General features: G+C 38.4%; 2 protein-coding genes and 1 long non-coding RNA gene across 24 annotated transcripts in view; 2 read left to right on the plus strand and 1 right to left on the minus strand.

Moving 5' to 3' along the window:
* Positions 1–14: 14 nt before the first annotated feature.
* Positions 15–10,289, plus strand: LOC127069675 (PHD finger protein 20). 5 transcript variants are annotated; one of them, XM_051006950.1, is made up of 18 exons: positions 1,285–1,410; positions 2,072–2,084; positions 2,180–2,576; positions 2,699–2,833; positions 3,162–3,188; positions 4,095–4,195; positions 4,345–4,430; positions 5,348–5,750; positions 5,837–5,951; positions 6,031–6,332; positions 6,535–7,269; positions 7,370–7,501; positions 7,635–7,718; positions 8,024–8,309; positions 8,393–8,530; positions 8,621–9,018; positions 9,139–9,375; positions 9,447–10,289. In XM_051006950.1, exons 3-18 carry the CDS (start codon positions 2,275–2,277, stop codon positions 9,569–9,571), a joined length of 3,606 nt encoding a protein of 1,201 aa, XP_050862907.1. In that variant the 5' UTR covers positions 1,285–1,410; positions 2,072–2,084; positions 2,180–2,274; the 3' UTR covers positions 9,572–10,289. The 5 variants fall into 5 exon arrangements, with proteins under 5 accessions (XP_050862903.1, XP_050862904.1, XP_050862906.1 ...); XM_051006946.1 differs by having other exon boundaries at positions 15–1,410; positions 2,072–2,576; XM_051006947.1 differs by having other exon boundaries at positions 15–1,410; positions 2,072–2,576; positions 6,538–7,269.
* Positions 2,835–4,096, minus strand: LOC127069693 (uncharacterized). The gene is made up of 2 exons (XR_007783667.1): positions 3,094–4,096; positions 2,835–3,026 (listed from the first exon to the last, which is right to left on the minus strand). It is a non-coding gene; the product is annotated as an uncharacterized LOC127069693 (long non-coding RNA).
* A 458-nt stretch (positions 10,290–10,747) lies between the features above and the next one.
* LOC127069676 (serine/threonine-protein kinase mig-15) overlaps positions 10,748–17,307 on the plus strand; it is a 33,562-nt gene continuing 27,002 nt past the window's right edge. For 9 of the 18 annotated variants that reach the window (XM_051006951.1, XM_051006952.1, XM_051006955.1 and 6 more), the window contains exons 1-2: positions 10,748–11,909; positions 13,353–13,418. In XM_051006951.1, the coding sequence (XP_050862908.1) occupies positions 11,844–11,909; positions 13,353–13,418 (132 nt within the window). In that variant the 5' untranslated portion in view covers positions 10,748–11,843. Of the gene's footprint in view, positions 11,910–13,153; positions 13,250–13,352; positions 13,419–17,307 lie in introns of those variants that run through there. The other 9 variants (XM_051006957.1, XM_051006960.1, XM_051006962.1 and 6 more) reach the window with 4 other exon arrangements.

A 17,307-nucleotide genomic window follows, 5' to 3' on the forward strand; every position in this document is an offset into this window, starting at 1 on the left:
ATTAATAAGAGATGTTCTTACTATTTACCTACCTGCGATCGATACGTTTCATTCGAAAATGATCAAGCGTGCAACTATTCGTTATTAGAACAATCTTCGTTACATGTGATGTATCTTTGTTATATCGACGTTTACGCCTTTATATATAAAACTTGTGCGTGTACAAGTATTGCGCAAGTTTACTAGAAATTGCAGTCTCTCGAATGACGTAATCGATATTAGACTGGTACGTGTCATTACTAATGTACTTACATTTGCACTTACATAAAAATTACTCGTTAGGAACGTACACGCGCGAAAACATTTTTTACACCGTTCGTGTAGTTGCTAAAATTACAGGGTTATCGGTTATGTAAAATAACCCATATATAAAACGAACATAAACAAAAGTACGTATTTACTACATTTGAAACACGGAGAATCTAAAAGGACGTCGCTACTCGTATTCATTGGTCGAAATTTAACCAGTTCGGTTTATCGATACGTTTCCTATATCGCGAGAAAGGTCGATCGATAACGTATCAAAGATTTCTCGAGTGGACGTAATCGTTCTAAGAAGCAAATGATAGACAATTAAATAGTTGGAAAAACATTGGAATAATAATCGAAGAGAAAACGAATAGACACGAGATAAAAGGGAATAGAATTAATAAATACTAGACCGAGTGGAATAGCTAGAGTAACTATCGAAAATCGAATTGCGCAAGACGAAGTAAGGTAATCGATTACTAGTGAATCACACGTCCAATAGAAAAAGGATTCGTCGAGCGTGTTCAGTAGTTTTGCGGACGTCGTCGATCTCGCGAGTATCGTTCGAGTATTTCGCGAGACGTAAAGGGCGCGCGCGTCCGCGAGGCGCTTCGAGCTTTTTGTAAGCTTAGCGGAACGCAAGGTAGTCGTCGACGGCGACGACCACGACGAGGACGTTGATACGTTGGATAGAAGGAGGACAAGGGATAAAAGTTAAGGAGGAGGAGGTGGTGGTGGATGTGGTGGTGGTGCGGTGCCGAGGTGCGCCTGTTCGGCGAATGTTTCTCTCGGGCGGTCGTTGCTATGTAGTACCGGCGTAAATGAAGCGGCGGCGTATAGCGCGCTCGCGTGCTAAGGGGGTACCGCCTGCGGGGGCGATGAGAATGGCGCGCAAATGTTGCGTGCCCAACTGCGAGATCGACGTTCAGGAGGCACGTACCAAGGGTTTGCCGCTTCATAAATTTCCGAAGGACACTGTACTTAGAGGCAGGTGGTTGACGAGCGGTGGTTTCGAGACGAGCTTCAAGCCGACGCCCGGTCAAGTCGTCTGCCACAGACATTTTAAACGTGCCGACTACGAAGCCGCCAACAAAACTAACAAGCTAGCGTTGAAGAAAGGCAGCGTTCCCTCGGTCTTTGCGGACTATGACAACCATCCAGGTATCTTTCGATCTATCTCAACCTTCGTTCTTTTCTTTCTTTCTACTACGAGTACTCCGGGCCATCTCTGTCAGCTGTAAAAAAAAAAGAGATCGTGCGTCCTTTTTCTTTTTCTTCCTCCGCCACTTACGTCTCCTCATCTTCTTCCTTCTCTTCGCCCTCCGCCTCGCTGCCTCCTCCTCCTCCTCCTCCTCCTCCTTCTTCTGCTTCTCCTCCTCCTCCTCTCCCTTTCTTCCGCCCCCTCCCTACCTCCTTGTACCAGTGCTTTCAAAGCCTTCTCCCTCCGTCCCGCTCTACTCTCTTCTCCGATATTTCCTGTGTCTCGCGTGTACGCGATATCATCGAGCGAGAGACGCACGAATTCATGGATTTCTTTGAACAAACGCGTACCTCGCTACGCGTTTTTTCTTACTGGAATAAAATGGCCTTCTTTCGATGAATAATTTCAATCGATGATATGAGAAACCTTCCTACTATTCATACACGACTCCAACGAAAAAGACTTTTAGAGATATTCCTTTGATGTTTTCTTGCTTGGAGCATGCAATTCCTGAATCCTAAACATTTCTTAAATATACGATTAATGATCGATCGTTACTTGTCTCTTAGATTTTAAATTTGTTGACGTTTAGTACAAGTATGTTTATGTATTGGTTTTTAGATCCAGTAATCATGTCAGTAAAGACCTCTACTTCTTACGCGCAAGAAGATCTGGATTTAATTAATGCGGAAATTCTAAACATGAGACATTCTCCTTTGATATCCGAAGATAGAACTCCCAAGTCGGACAGTTGCGGCGAAACCTGTTATTCCAGACCAGAATCATCCGCCGATTCAGTTAATTTATTAGAGACGTCCGATTTAATGGAGCAGAGGTGCAAGCTATCTACGGGAAAGGATTCGAGTATTATGAAAGAAGAAACTCTCGACGACACGGAAATAAAAGTAAACAGTATGGCGATTCAATTGGGTATAGTCGAACCTGAAATAGCGATGCAACACGTTTCCAAAGATTTAATCCTCAAAACTGAATTAAATGGTTTTAAGGAAGTAAATGAGAAAGAATTCGACAAAGTAAACGATTTGAAAACCAAAATGTTAAATCGTGACAGTTTGAAATTCTTCCCTGGTGCCAAATTGGAAGCAAAGGACTTCAATGAAAAGTGGTGTGTATTGGTATTGAAAAAGAATTTATATAGTGCTTTATATTGCGTTATATCGTGATTGAGATGTAAGAAATTATCTTACACGTGAAGCAAAATGGATTAATTGTTAATACTTTTGGCAGGTATTCTGCTAAAGTAGTGGAAACAGATTGGGTAGAGAGAGAAGTATTGATACATTTTGATAAGTGGAGTGCAAGATTTGACGAGTGGATACCAATGGATAGTTCCAGATTACGAGTATTACAAACGGAAACAAAGTAAGTAAATATTGTTTATATTCAAAGATTTAAAATTTTGTCTTTACAGGTAAAAGCAATGTGTGTGAAACTTACTGTTTGCGATCACTTTCCAAATGCTTATACAGATTTCATGACATACGACATCTCTCTATTTATATATTATTTTTCAACAACCGTTAATCTTGTCGAAGTAATCTTAATTTCATGAGACCTGTAATAGCAACAAATTCATTTATCCCGATCGTTCACGAGTTATCTTTTAAATAAGCGTGTACTACCCATTATTGAAATTAATAGTAGTCTTTATGACAGTTGTATAATCTGTCTTCTGTGTTTTTCTTTAAAGCGAGCAAACTTGGGTGCTGCCATCTCCGTAAGTGGATATTGCGTTATTAGAGGATAGATAATAAAATTTGTAGTAATTCTCATTGTTTTTAGATCGTAACTGAACATTCCTATGGTATCCTAATTTTGTAGATCCGTAGAATCTTCTGTTTCTTTCTATCGATATTCTTTTTCATAGCTTTATGTACATATATATTTCTTCTAAAACTCATTCTGCTGACCATGCTCTTAAATATCTCTTCCTAAAAGAATGCATCCAGATGTATTCTATATGTCATCGATCGTAGATTATAGCATTTTTAGTAGTTTGTTGGCTGTTCTCCTTGAGGATAATGAAGAATGTGTATAGTGGTTTTAATTATAGAACGTATAAATAAAATAATTTATTACTTACATTGGTAGCGGGTGTTGTTTGTTTAAAGTCAAAGGTATAACAACAAAGTGCTTGCGTGTAAATATGATAAAAATAAATTCTTGCAAACTTATCACTCGAGGTATTGATATTTAGCTTTTCTCTTTTCCAATACATCATAGACGTTATTTGCAAAGAGAATAAATTGTTTAAATATACACAACCAATACGTCATATTCGTGCTTATATCACAGTACTTTCTTTTTTTTATTTGCCTATAATAAGTATATGATTTTTGTTCTCATCTACAAATTTATTTCTAACGTTTGAATGTATGCAATGATAGATGTTACAACATATACGTTTTTCATTCAAACTTTATATCAGTAAACAAAAAACAAACGAAATCTCTACATGTTACTTTCATCGAAGATTAAATTAATTTGACATTAGAAAACAAAATGCTGCACTTTAAATAAAATCCTGTCAACAAGCTGCACGAGAAAATTGACGATGTCGCGAAAAATTATTATCGTCTTGTTCTTTTTCGCGGAAGGTAATATGTCAATTTGACACCCCCAGGGAGGCGAACATGAGAGAGTTCTCGGTGGGAGAAAGGATCCTAGCTACGTGGGCGGATGGCAGAAAATATCCCGCTAAAGTAAACGCCGTCTTAGGGAATGGTAAGTGACCTAACCTTAACCACCGTAAGAAAGACAGAGATCGACTGTGTCCTCCCATTGTCCGTTTGACGTTTTCACTCTGGGAAGGACATTTTTTAAATTTATAATATACTATCTATTTTAGAATTATAAGTGACATATTTTCGCAGACAGGTATGATGTGCTCTTTGATGATGGATATGCAAAGATTGTCAGGTCCTCGAAGATGACTAAAATTGCCACTCCGCCCGAAACGGTATGAATATAATATTGAGGTTATGTTGTTATTTCTACGCGAATCCCCAATTTTCTTATAGGCCAGTTTTCTTTTATGATTTTGACAGATGTATCCCTAAATTCATGACCCAACGTAAAGGAAATCTTTATTTTTAATACGATTACATTTCGATTAAAAATAAAGAAATTTTAATGGTATTTCTTTTTTCTTAGAATTCTTTTATTATTTTTATGTTAATCTATAGAATATGCGTAGAAATTTTAAGATTAAAATTGTTTAATTTTAGACTTTGTTTTGGCTAAAATAGTATTACCTTTATGTAGCATATTTATGGAAAACATACTGGCTAAGGATGGTTTTTTTTCTCCTCTCCCCCCTCTCTCTTTCTTTTTTTTTTTTTTTTTTTTAATGATCTCATGATTCATAACTGTTGATTCATATTACTCATTTTTGTTTAGTTGCGAAAATATATTGTTAAACAAATATTTTTTGTCAACACGTTTTTATTATTTGGTATTATGGCTGCCATATGTCTGCAAGTATATATGTTCTTACAATTATATCAAAAAGAATAAACAATTGCAAATATTAGTCAATGTAAACAATAACAATATTCAGAAGAGTATTCATATTTATTTAATCAAAGTTTTTATTTGGACAAAGAATTTTTGAAGATTATCATAGTACATGTTCAAATTAATATTTGTACATTTTTCTTTTGACTGTACTTGTCAGAATAATGATCAGTAACGTTTAAATTAATTATAAGAATCACAAATTTTTTAAATAATTTGGCTAATAAATTTATGATTTGAGGTTAAAAGTTCGTTAGGTATAATTAGAACAATAATCTTGTATGTAAGTGTCATAGATTTGAGTAGTGATGATTGAGAATTTATAAAAATAAAGTCTATTTTAATATTACAATTGTATAGCAACCAGTTCAAGAAGACGGATATATAGGAAGTAAACAAGAGAGAAGGGACAAAAAAAGAAAGCATACCGTTATGGAGCTTTTCCATACTCATTCTAGGAAACGTTCCAAAAATGAAGGTGATAAAATAGTAAAGAAAGAAGAATCCATTGTTCGAAACAATGTAGAAAGTTTCCTGGAACCTAAGATTGATTTGGATGGCACCTTATTTGGGCCTTGCTATGATCCTGGTACTGATTTATTAAAAGGATTCAATACAAACGTGCCTAAAACCAAACCGTTACCGAAGAAAGCCAAAAAAGAAATGCATAAATCTGATACAGAGCAAGAAGAATATGTCGGTCCAGCATGGATTGATGGTGAACCACAAGGAATTGAATCTTACATTGTAGATGGAAACGATGGTAAACGATTTTTTGTGAAGTATATATAAATTTATAGCATTTTATAAATATAATATTTATGTTATACCTTGATATAAAATTTGTAGGACCACGTCGTTCTATTATTGTACCTGATAAAAGATTACCTCCAGGCTGGCAGAAGCATTTCACTCAAAGAAAAGCTGGAACGTCCGCGGGAAAATGGGATGTTTTATTTATACAGTAAGTAGAGAATTAAATACATTGCATATTTGCATTCTCTGATAGCAACATTATTTCATACGAAGTATTATTATTTTAGCAAATCTAGCGGAAAGAAATTTAGGTCAAGGAACGATATCAGGGCGTTTATGGAAAGCCAAGGCCAGTTCGACTTTGATCCAGAGAAATTCGATTTCTGTATACACCGTAAAAAAAAGAATCATGGGCAAAAGTTAAAACAAGATGTTCCTACACCAGAAATACCAAAGAAGATAAAAACGTTGTTGCCTAAAGTAAAAACACCAACTTCTAATGAAAATACATTACTTATGTCAGTTAACACGCCAGTTAATACACCAGTTACATCCGCAGGAACTACTGGAACTCCTGTTAATAACGGCGGTAAGATCTTTTTTTCATTACAATGCTTAAAATAAAGAATGTCTCTTTAATTTCCTGTTGATGTTTCAAACGTACATTAGGAATGATTTTTTGTAAGTATATATATTTTTATGGTATATATTTAAGAGAAACGATTATCAGTCATATTAACATCAAATAATTAAGATGCGTGTGATATTTATTTAGTAAATTTATTTTTAAGCAGCTGTTTTCATCGGCGGGCTTCGAGTGGAGATGGAAGATAGTGCTTACAAATGTCCTAAACAAGGATGTAATAAAACTTTTCGAAAAGAAAATCTTTTGCAAATGCATATAAAGCATTATCATCCTGAATATTCGAAATTTTTGGGATCCACACCAAATGTTGCAGATTTGGCATATGCAAGAACGATCGGGGAGTCTATTGACGACATTATTCCAAAGAAATCGACTCCTTTAATGGAAAAAATTCATAAATTTGGGAAGAAGAAGACTCCTCAAGAGAAATCACCAGTACCCACGTCGCAGTCAGGATTAAATTTTGTACAGCCTTCTTCTCCATCCGTATCGTTAACAACGTTCGACGAACGAGAAGACGAAATTGACCAATTAGAAAAAGTAAATGAGCTTCATAAAGAAGATATTAAAATAGAAACCATGTCATCTATTTCAAGTCACAGTATGGAAGTAGATGAGGAGGTTGAAAAAAGAAAAGAAAATTCATGTGCGATGTCACCGGGAACATTGTTCGATATGAAAATAAGAGAAGAAAAAACGGAGAAAGTTGGTATTAAAACATTATTACCTGTCCGGCCACCCGTAACACCGGAAGTACAAAGGGTGGACAGATCGAAGTCTTTAGATGATTCGATGCATATTGAAAGAGGTAAAGGTCAGAGAAAACGTCAGTTGTCGGAATATAGTTCTGATGCACCGACTAAAGGGAAAAGACGGCATGGTATGCACACATTTATTAGCTCGTAATATTATTATATTCTTATTACATACTATTTCATAGTCGTTGAATAATTCGATGAATACTGTATCTTTCTATGTAGGTATGCAAGACATTGTAGACGATTACGGAGATTTAGATGACAGTGCTGTAGACGCAGAAGGTCCTACTGCTCTTATGTATAGATACAGTCGTAGGAAATCCGACTCTAAAAGCGATGAAAATAGTCAAAATAGTGAGTTGAACATTCGTATCATAGGGTCGAAGTCGCGATATATATTTATATTTATTTATTATATTCTATACTTTGTAAGTTCAAGGGAAATATTTCTGTTTATTATTATTTTATTATTTTGTATTGCTCGTAGGTCAACTTAATGATTCTCGCCTTGAAAAAGGCGACCCCTTTAAAGGGGATTCTGCAAAAAGAGATAATAGTAATGATGCAGAAGGTATTTTGTTTATTTTTTTAACACCTTTTTGTTTCAACATTATTCCATTCGTCGTTTCCTCCCCATTCCCTTCATTATCAAGAACCTTGTTATTTTATGTATTGATACTACAAATATTAACATATAAATAATTTACGAATAATTTAGAAAGTAGTTTGCGCAATTAGAACGTTTTATGAAACGATTAGTTTAGAACGAATACGTGACTGAAGTTAATCACGACTTACCAATTAATTAATACATGATTTATTATTTTTCTAAAAAGTAAAGTCTTTTAAATCATAGATGTTGTGTTTTATTTATAGAAAGCGAGGGAGTTATGATGATGATTAACGGAGAAATGGTAAAAGTAGAGCAGCTTCGACGAGAAGAAATAATTAATTGCACCTGTGGGTTTATGGAAGAAGATGGTTTAATGATACAATGTGACCTTTGTTTGTGTTGGCAACATGGTCACTGTAATGCCATCGAAAAAGAAAAAGATGTTCCAGAAAAGTATGTTTGTTATATATGCCGACATCCGTATCGTGAACGGCCTTCGAAAAAATATTACCACGATCAAGATTGGATAAAGGAAGGCAAATTGCCAAGGTATTTAAAATAGATAATGTCTCTGGCTATTTTTAACGACATCTGATCGCTTTAACTTTAATGAAATGTTTATGTTTTTTTAGCTTATCTACTCGAACGAAGAATCAAAATGCAATTAACAAAAGAACTGCAATATTAAAGCGTTCGTACGATTTAGTTGCAGCCTTATTGCAAATGCAACAGATTCTCCATAGTCTGAGGGTGAAAATTAACGTAGCTCAGTAAGTAAAGTTTCTGGGTTTATATCATCATATTTTTTTTTTCATTTTTATATTTATGAAGGATAAAAAGTGTAAATTTGTATATATTAGGAAAAAAGATCACCCGAAACTATATCTTTGGGCTAAAAATTGGGAAAAGTTGAATGTGCCCAAGCCTGATACGGAACCTGTTCCAGTAATGGAAGTAATGAAAACGCCTATAGATTCTACCGATACAAGCTCTGAGACCTCTAGACGTACCGATATAAAAGTAGAAACGAAAGCATCGGTGAAAGATGATCACGATGATAAATCGATAGCCTCTGATTCGGAATTAATGAAAATTTTAGAAGAAGATAGCTCGAATTCGGACGAATCGAAAGTTATGTGTAAAAAAGAAGATTCGATAAATTCAAACGGCGGGCATATATTATTAGACGCGTTAACAAGAAATGGAAGTCCGGACGAAAAACAAAAATTAAACCTTGAAAATGCAATAGAAAATATAAGTAAGTTGAAACGAGTGTTTTTCTTTTCCTTTTTTCTTTTTTTTCTTTTTCCCATTTTTTTCTTTAATCGCTGTTATTTATTCCATCGCTTTGTTTACAATAGTTTTATTGTTACGGTAGATACGAATGGTTCGGAAGATAACAAATCGATATCTGGATTGTTTGTGGACAATCTACATGGTGAAACTAATGTACCTGAAATTGGACAGGAATTGTCAACTCCGTTGCAACCATTTATACCAGAACCAGAAGCACCGATTGATTCGGCCGAATGTCGAACGAGATTACTGGAACATATTGAACATTTCCAGAGTCACATAGAGGCGAGACTAATATCTATAGAAGCTCAAGTTTGCGGTACGTAAATGTTTCTTAACAATGAATCAATTTTGAATATAAAAAACCAATTATCTGTGACATTCTTATAGCTTTGGAAGCTATGGATCCTGATGAGATAATACCTAGTCCGGATGTGCAACCTCGTACGAAGCAAACGGTACAAATGTTGCTTAGAGATTTGAACACAGTTCGTAAATTGGCTGCTTTATGTTAAAGCATTCGTTTGTACAAATATAATGTCATAAGGATTACTTCTTCGTTAAAAACGTAATTGCACAATAAAGTTGCTTTAACCGATGTAACATGTACATATGCATATATATAACGTGTGTGTATGTATGTGTGTATATATATACATACATACATATGTGTATATGTATGTATGTATGTATGTATATATAACGTTGCCGAGTATCGGAATCGAACAAATGTGATGTGAAATACGTTTAAGTTAAAATTTCGTAAATTCGTACGTAATACATCAATGCCGTTTTATGTATTTGCATATTCAATAGCAAACTAAGTAAATTGTTGTGATCATAGATCAATATAAAAGAATTAAATTTCTAATATAATTCTAATATAAAAATATAAATGATAATATAATTATGTTTAATGATGTTAATTTCTACGGAATTAGTCGCGTATTTCTCACGACGATTATTGTATCATTCCGATCGTATCATTATCGAATCAGAAAAAATTGCTGGATATTTTTTCAAGGTAAATATCAAAATATTTACAAGTAAAGTTGACCGAAACCTATGTGATCTTAACGCATGGACAAATAGAGAATAATTAAGTAAAATATTATACGATTGTTACATAAGTAGAATCAAGAAATATTTTCATTGTTGTACTATTGTTTAGATCGTCATATTAAACTAACACATTTTTATTTGTTAGTAAATATACGTTCCGCAAGCTCATAATCATTATCCTTTGATTCGTACGAGTAAATACGTGCCTCGATAGAGAAATTTCGTATTTCCCTGCTTGAAGTCGCTCGCGTGAACCGATAAAAGAAAGATAATCGTATAGATGTCGCTAGGATTCGTCGACTGGAACCGTGTTATTACCGACCGAGCATTTCGGAAATGAACGCGCAGATTTTTGGGTTATACAAGTTATTTTACGAAATACAAATGGAAAGTAAACGACCAAACGTTGGTCCTTGTCGTCCTCGTCGTCGTTGCAAGAGTAACGCGCGTATTAATCTCTCTATATAGGCGACATTGGGCGACATAGAAAGCGAAGGACAGACACATTGCTTGGCGCGTGGGAGCGAGAGAGATAATCGGCGCATGCGCTTTGCGGGGAATGAGTAAGAGAACGCGTAGGGAGGAGCGAAGGAGCGAGAGGGCAGTCGCACAGGACGTGGAACGGCCGTTGCCGTGGAACGTGTGCGCTGGACTCGGTTCGTTTCTATTACATTTATTCGTTATGACAATACAGTGATCCAGCGCTAAGCGCTGCGACCGTACGTTTTACGATTCGTTCGGCTACGGCAGCAAGAACGAAGACGAGACGAAGGCGAGACGAGGAACGACAACAACAAAACAACAACAACGACGACGACGACGACGACGAGGACGACGAGGACGAGGACGAGGACGACGCGAGATGGAGGCGCGTCGCGACACGGTCTGACCGTGGCAGCCTGTTTCCGTCCTTCTCTCGTTCCTTCGTACCTTCGCTGGGGTCTTCCTCCTTCGTGAATTTTAGTGTGTGCGTCATGTGCCGCCGCGGCCGCTGTACCTTCGTCGTCGCGTGTGTCTTCTCCCAGTGGATTACCATCCTCGAGTAGAACCTCCCATTTCTCTCCTTCTCCCTCTCTCTTTTTCGTGAAAAGCAAAAATTATTACGAGGGGAAGGAAGAAAGTGTGTTTCGTCGAGGTTCGCCGGTACGCCCATCTTCGTACGATTGAGAAAGAGAAGGAGAGATAGAGATAGCGAGAGCAAGAGAGAGAGAGAGAGAGAGAGAAGAAAGAAAGAAAGAGAGAGAGACAGAAAGAAAGAAAGAAAGAAAGAAAGAAAGAAAGAGAGAGGGAATTTTCTTCTCTCCATTATTAGTGATCGTCGTTTCTTCTTCTCTTGTGTCCGGTGCGTCGCGGTGCAAGTACGACGACTTCGACGACGAGGACTAGGAAGGCGCTCTTCTCTTTCTCTTCAACCCTTGTATTTTTGTCTGGCTCTCGTGGTGCTGAGGTGCGCGCGAGAGAGAGAGGGAGAGAGAGAGAGAGAGAGAGAGAGAGAGAGAGACAGAGAAAGAACGAACGAACGAACGAGCGAGCGAGCGAGTCCGTTTGGTGGGGTTGGTGGGGTGGTGGTGGAAGGTGGAGTGGAGTCAGCGAGCGAGCGAGCGAGAATAAAGAAAGAGCGAGAGGGAAATATAAGAAGCGAGAAGAGAGAGGGGACACGTCTGGTCCGATTCCGTGCGTTCGAACGAGAGAGATAACGCGAGGGAGCGCAAGTGGCGTATCAAGATGGCGCATAATTTGGCACCGAGCGTCAACTGCTCGCTCGACGACATTGACCTGAACGCCCTGAAGGTACGTAAATACAAATATCGTTCTTCTCGGGTTCGCGGCCACGATAATCGCTCTATCGCCGGCATTTCTTCGACGCTAAAATATCGAAAATCTCTCGATACCGATGGCAAATGTAACGCACAAAGAGGTACCGTGATCGGCCTTTCGGTGTTGGAGAGACGGAGATAACACGATGATCGACGAAGTCGATCGAGGAAAACGTCTCGTCCTTCGTTAGAGAAAGATCTCTTTCGAAGAGACGCGAGAGAGGACGAAGGGGAAAGAGTAAGAGAGAAAGACGGAGAGAGAGAGAGAGAAACAGAGACAGAGAGAGAAGTAGAGAGGGGAGAGAGAGAGAGAGAGAGAGAGAATGAGTGAGAGAAAGAGAGGGACAGAGAAGAGGGAGAGGTCCTCGTATTCTCTCGTTCGATACTTCCCGTCTCGCGCAAACGTCTTCGAGAAGAATTGAACATAACGAAGAACGGTTCGTTTTTCTCTATCCTTCTCTTACATGTTCGCTCGTGGCCGGCCATCGAAGTCATTCCGGAAGCGTCCGAGCGTATCGCATAACATCCGTTGACAAGTTGGCGCGAATCGCGCCCAACCATTCCCGTTCCGATCTTGAAATTCTTCGAAAACTTGCTCCGCTTTCATTTTTTCCGAATCGTTCTTTTGTTTCCCCTCCCCTCCCAAAGGAACGAGTTGGGCGTACGCGTAAGTGGTACAGGGCGTACTTGGCGATTTCTACTTCATACCTATATACAAGTCGGTATTTACGCTCTTGATTAGGGTAGCTATTTGTACTCGCACCGACGTTAGGCGTTTAGGCGTGGTGTGACGATCGTCGTTAGAATTTACTTCTATCGCAGATATTTCCAATGATTTCTTGGAATCAGTTTGATATCTCGACTAGTTTCCGAGTTACTGACTTGTAACGAGCTGGCTTAGCCAATGCTGCTCGCTATCTCTCAAATATTTAACTAAATATGCTTATTATAGGCGCGTGTATACATATGTATATATATATACACATATATATATATATCTATCTATATATATAATGTGTGCATACACGTTCTAATTTTAAAATAAGTAAAGGTGGTCACGTTGTATGGTTATCTCGTATACGTTTGAAAATTCTCTTATACTATATGTAAATTTGCTTATAGGTCGTTACAAGCTGCGCATAAAATAATAATCGATTTATCGTTTAATTTTACGTTGCACAGGCCTCGTATTACGCGAAGGGGCCGACGTAGTTATTTAGTTGGTTTTTATTCCCTTAACGGTTCGTATCTTCGATGCGTGTTTACGCGATTCCGATCGTGAGAACGCGCGAATGCAAAATATCTCGTTAGAAAGTAAGTTGGGCGAGCTCCGATGCCGTTTAACTTTGTCTCTCTTTCTCTCTCCTTCCGTCTCCATCTATCTATCTCCTTCATTGACTCGTTTCTATTGTTGCAGGAGCCTGCTGGGATATTCGAGTTGATCGAAGTCGTCGGCAATGGAACGTACGGGCAAGTTTACAAAGTAAGTCGCTTTGCGATATCCCTTCGATCGCCGATCGATCGATCGATCGATCGATCGATCGCAAAGGATCTTCTATTTGTCGGCGATTACTTAATGGTCAGACAAGTTTTTCTTCGTTCGACCACGCGACCGATCGCTCGCGTGTGTACACGTAACACAGAAGAGATTGAATCGCTGGTCAATGCAACATATACGTGCAACGTTAATGCGTGCATCGATCGTCATCGTGTAGCATCGGACACGTAACGAGCAAGAACGATTTCGAATTCCATGTAATATGTCGTTTTCGAATGATTCTTAAGCGACGACGATCCGATCGCGTGTTGATTCTCATAATTTATATATGGGGTGTCTCCTTTCGAATCTACTCGGACGAGAAAGCTTTCTTGAGTCGACGCTCGCTCGAATTCGCGAACGTATTAACGTATATTTTAAATTACCGTTTACAAATATCCGCATGACTCAAGAAGGAAGAATTTCGAGTAGTTCTTTATCAACGGAGATCCGCGTTTTTATTTACCAGGAAAAAATTAGGCGATGCCTTGTACATCACGTTCCGCGTGACTACATCGCGCACAAACACGCGAGATATACCGAACGATGATGCGGATGAAATTTGTAGAAGCGTTTGCGTCCTTGCGATCGCTAATCGCGATTCCTTTCGAATCCGAAGCGTGTTAGTCCGTTGAATCGGAATGGTGTTTCATGCGATTGCCGAGAAACGTAGCTTTTATCGTCTCGTTCGTTCGAAACTTATCCGACGAATCGTTCGGATTAACTTAATTATCGTACACGCTTTTAATGTTTCTTTCTTTTCCTTTTACCTTTTTCTTTTCTTTTCTTTTTTTATTTCAAAGCGATATCACCGACAAGTAGTAGGATGGTTCGATCGCGTTTTTGCTTACGAACCGTACGACGTAAGCATTTCTCAAAGTGACGTATTATTCGTTAGTAAGAAAATTCCGAGTCGAACGAGTCGATTAGAATCGAAATAGCATTCTTGCATCATTGTGTGCAACGATACGTTTAGTTACGCTGAACGAATATCTTTTCTTTCTTTCTTTCTTTCTTTCTTTCTTCTTTCCTTTTTAAGCTATTACGAAATGAAATGTTTACGTTTCAGTACTGTATTGAAAGAAAGTATGAAACGTAAGTACGGTAAATAATTACACAAACATATATGTATGTATAAACACACATTGCGTACACATTGGGCAATAATAACTCGAACTTTCTCATATCTTTCGTCCCTGCTCTTTCATCCGGTAGATCCTAGGAAAATACGAAAAAGCGATTATTATCGTGAAAATGACGTCAGAGGAAACGTTTAGCGTTCTGTCCAACACGTGGGCAGAAGGAAGAGTCGAGAGAACTAATCGTCGTCATTGTCATCGCGTCTCCACAACGTTGTCGCGTTTTCTAACTTTTATTTTCCACGTGGTCGATGAGAAACAGTTGGCCAGTCGTTTTTTTTTAAGATGACTAAGACGTCTAGAAAAGCGATAGCGCGTTTTAAATTTGATTTGCCATCGAAACGTTCGATCTAGCTAGAAAGAAAAAGCAGAGGAGTTTGCGATCTTATATTTTTCGTATAAGAAAAGGAAACGATGTCACAGTTCGAATGAGATCACTTTATATACATAGCGTATAATGTAACTTTACAAAACAGCGTATCGAGTGCAAGGAGGAATTATCGTCGGTATAGGAAATTGCGATGATACGAGAGGAAGGATGGTGGGTAGCTTTTATGGGATCGTAGCTCGCGATGGAAATAGTGAAAAAGAGAGAAAGAGAGGCCGAGGTTGTTTTCTCCGGAAAATGTCAAGGTTGATCTTCGGTTCCTTTTTAAATATAGATACGTACTTTATTTTCCTTTTACGTGAGATAAATAGACGACGATAAGATCGTTGGAGTGATACTTTTCGTTTCCTGGAAAAATAACGTCTTTATTATTATTGCACGAATGTCTTACATCCGAACAAGCTATTACTACGTTCGATATTTTCACTCGATTTGTAGAAATATTGTTTCCTATTTAAGTGTATCCTATTAGAAAAACTTTATCGTCATTTCCAAAGTTATCTCTTAGCTAGGATTTCTCTCTCCGTTGTTCTCTTTCATCGACTCGTTTTAAAGCGAAATACCCTGCGTGTAATCGTCAATGGACGACGTGTTGTGTCGGCGGCGTCGGCGCGATGTACCGACGTGACGTGTGGGAGAGACACGACGATCGTTCGTTTCAAGAGACTTTTAACCTCACCTGCGTTTTCTCTTTCCCTCTTCGTTTATCTCTTTCTCATAGAACGAAGAACAGAGAGAGACAGAGAGAGAGAGAGAGGGGTCAGGGTGGGGGTGAGAGAGAGAACAGAGAGAAATGGAGGGGGAGGGGGAGAAAGAAAGAAAGAAAGAAAGATGACGGTGATTCACCTTGAAAAAATTCTCTTTGGCGAGGTCGTCCTTGAGAAAGAAGACTCGAGAGCGTGAAAAACGGTCGTAGAGCGTGTTCGTGTGTGCGCGCGCCTACTCGGAGGTCGAGAATCTCGACCGGAAGGACGAGGAACGTACAGTATGCGTCATTAAAGTTCTTAGAATAAAAGGGACCACTCGTGTAACAACGAAGAAGTCCTGACTCTCTGAGAAATACTTATTACAAACTTTATCATGCGAAAGTCGTTATGCCTCGTGTTAATTCAACGCCGATCATCTTTCTCGTGTCCTCTTTCATCAAGATCTTTTCGTTTAAAGGTAGGAGAGGTATCCTCTTGCTTATAGATAAGCAAGTAGATAGCGAGACATCCTCTCCGGTTGTTTCTTGGTTAGCTACGACAGCGACGACCGCTAACGGCGATTGGTCGTCGAATCACGGAAGGATACGATAGGCTGTAAAAAAAGAAAAAGATAAAACGGAGAGTTTTTGTGGAAGGATGTATGTCGAAGGTTTGTAACGTGTTGAGTTTAGGTTACGTATTATATATTTTTCTCTTTCTCCATATCATCATAAATTTCAGCCCAAAGGGGAGTATTATATTGGAGTATTTAACGAGGCCCTAATTGAAATGAACTCGTTGCCTTCCGCGTTCGGGAATGGACATCGTCGTCGTTTCTACCGTACTTGTGCTCTTTTCTTCTCTCTCTCTCTCTCTTTTTTTTTAACGAAGCGAGTGACATAAAAAATACAGACTGCCGCGCCTATTAGCGCGGGCCATACCGCCTGCTAGAGTCCCTTCTAGCCGGATGGAAGATAAGACGACCACCGAGATTTTCCTGCGAGCTAGTAGTTGCCAGCGTAAAAATCGTTTAACTTAGCGTGAAAGCGTCTACGAAGAAGAGTCATGGTAATGGCCGTGTATCTATATTAGCGGATATCGATTATTAATAACGGATATCCGGGATACGAAGTAGCATAGGGCGCGGTATCGCGTGCGAACCTCGAAAAAGGGTCGACTTTTTTTCCAAGTGTCGAGGATTACGTTCAATTCATTTCCACGACGTTAACAAGCTCATATAGTTGACTTCATTTTCTCCAATTGTTATGCTAATTTGTCGTCAACGATACAAAGCTTTTTTTCTTACCGATAAACGTACCCTCGTTTCTTTCTTTTGTATTTTCAAGATTATCCACGTAATATCTTTTCGTACGTTCCAAATAAAATTCCTCGTAATACTTTTCCTTGGATATAGAAAACAACTGAGAGATATTATTTGTCGATTTACCCTTATGGATGTCAACGATTCACGAAAACGTTGGTTTACTTAACGTTTACCGATAACGATAAAAGTCCGGTTTTACGTTTCTTTTTCCTCTGCCTCGTAGAAAAACGACTCGTCGAATCCGTTAGCAGCGAGACACGGATTTCGTTGATAGGAGTGCTAGAGAAATAATATAGAA

This window comes from Vespula vulgaris, chromosome 16, assembly GCF_905475345.1.
Source record: "Vespula vulgaris chromosome 16, iyVesVulg1.1, whole genome shotgun sequence".
NCBI classification, from domain to species: domain Eukaryota; kingdom Metazoa; phylum Arthropoda; class Insecta; order Hymenoptera; family Vespidae; genus Vespula; species Vespula vulgaris.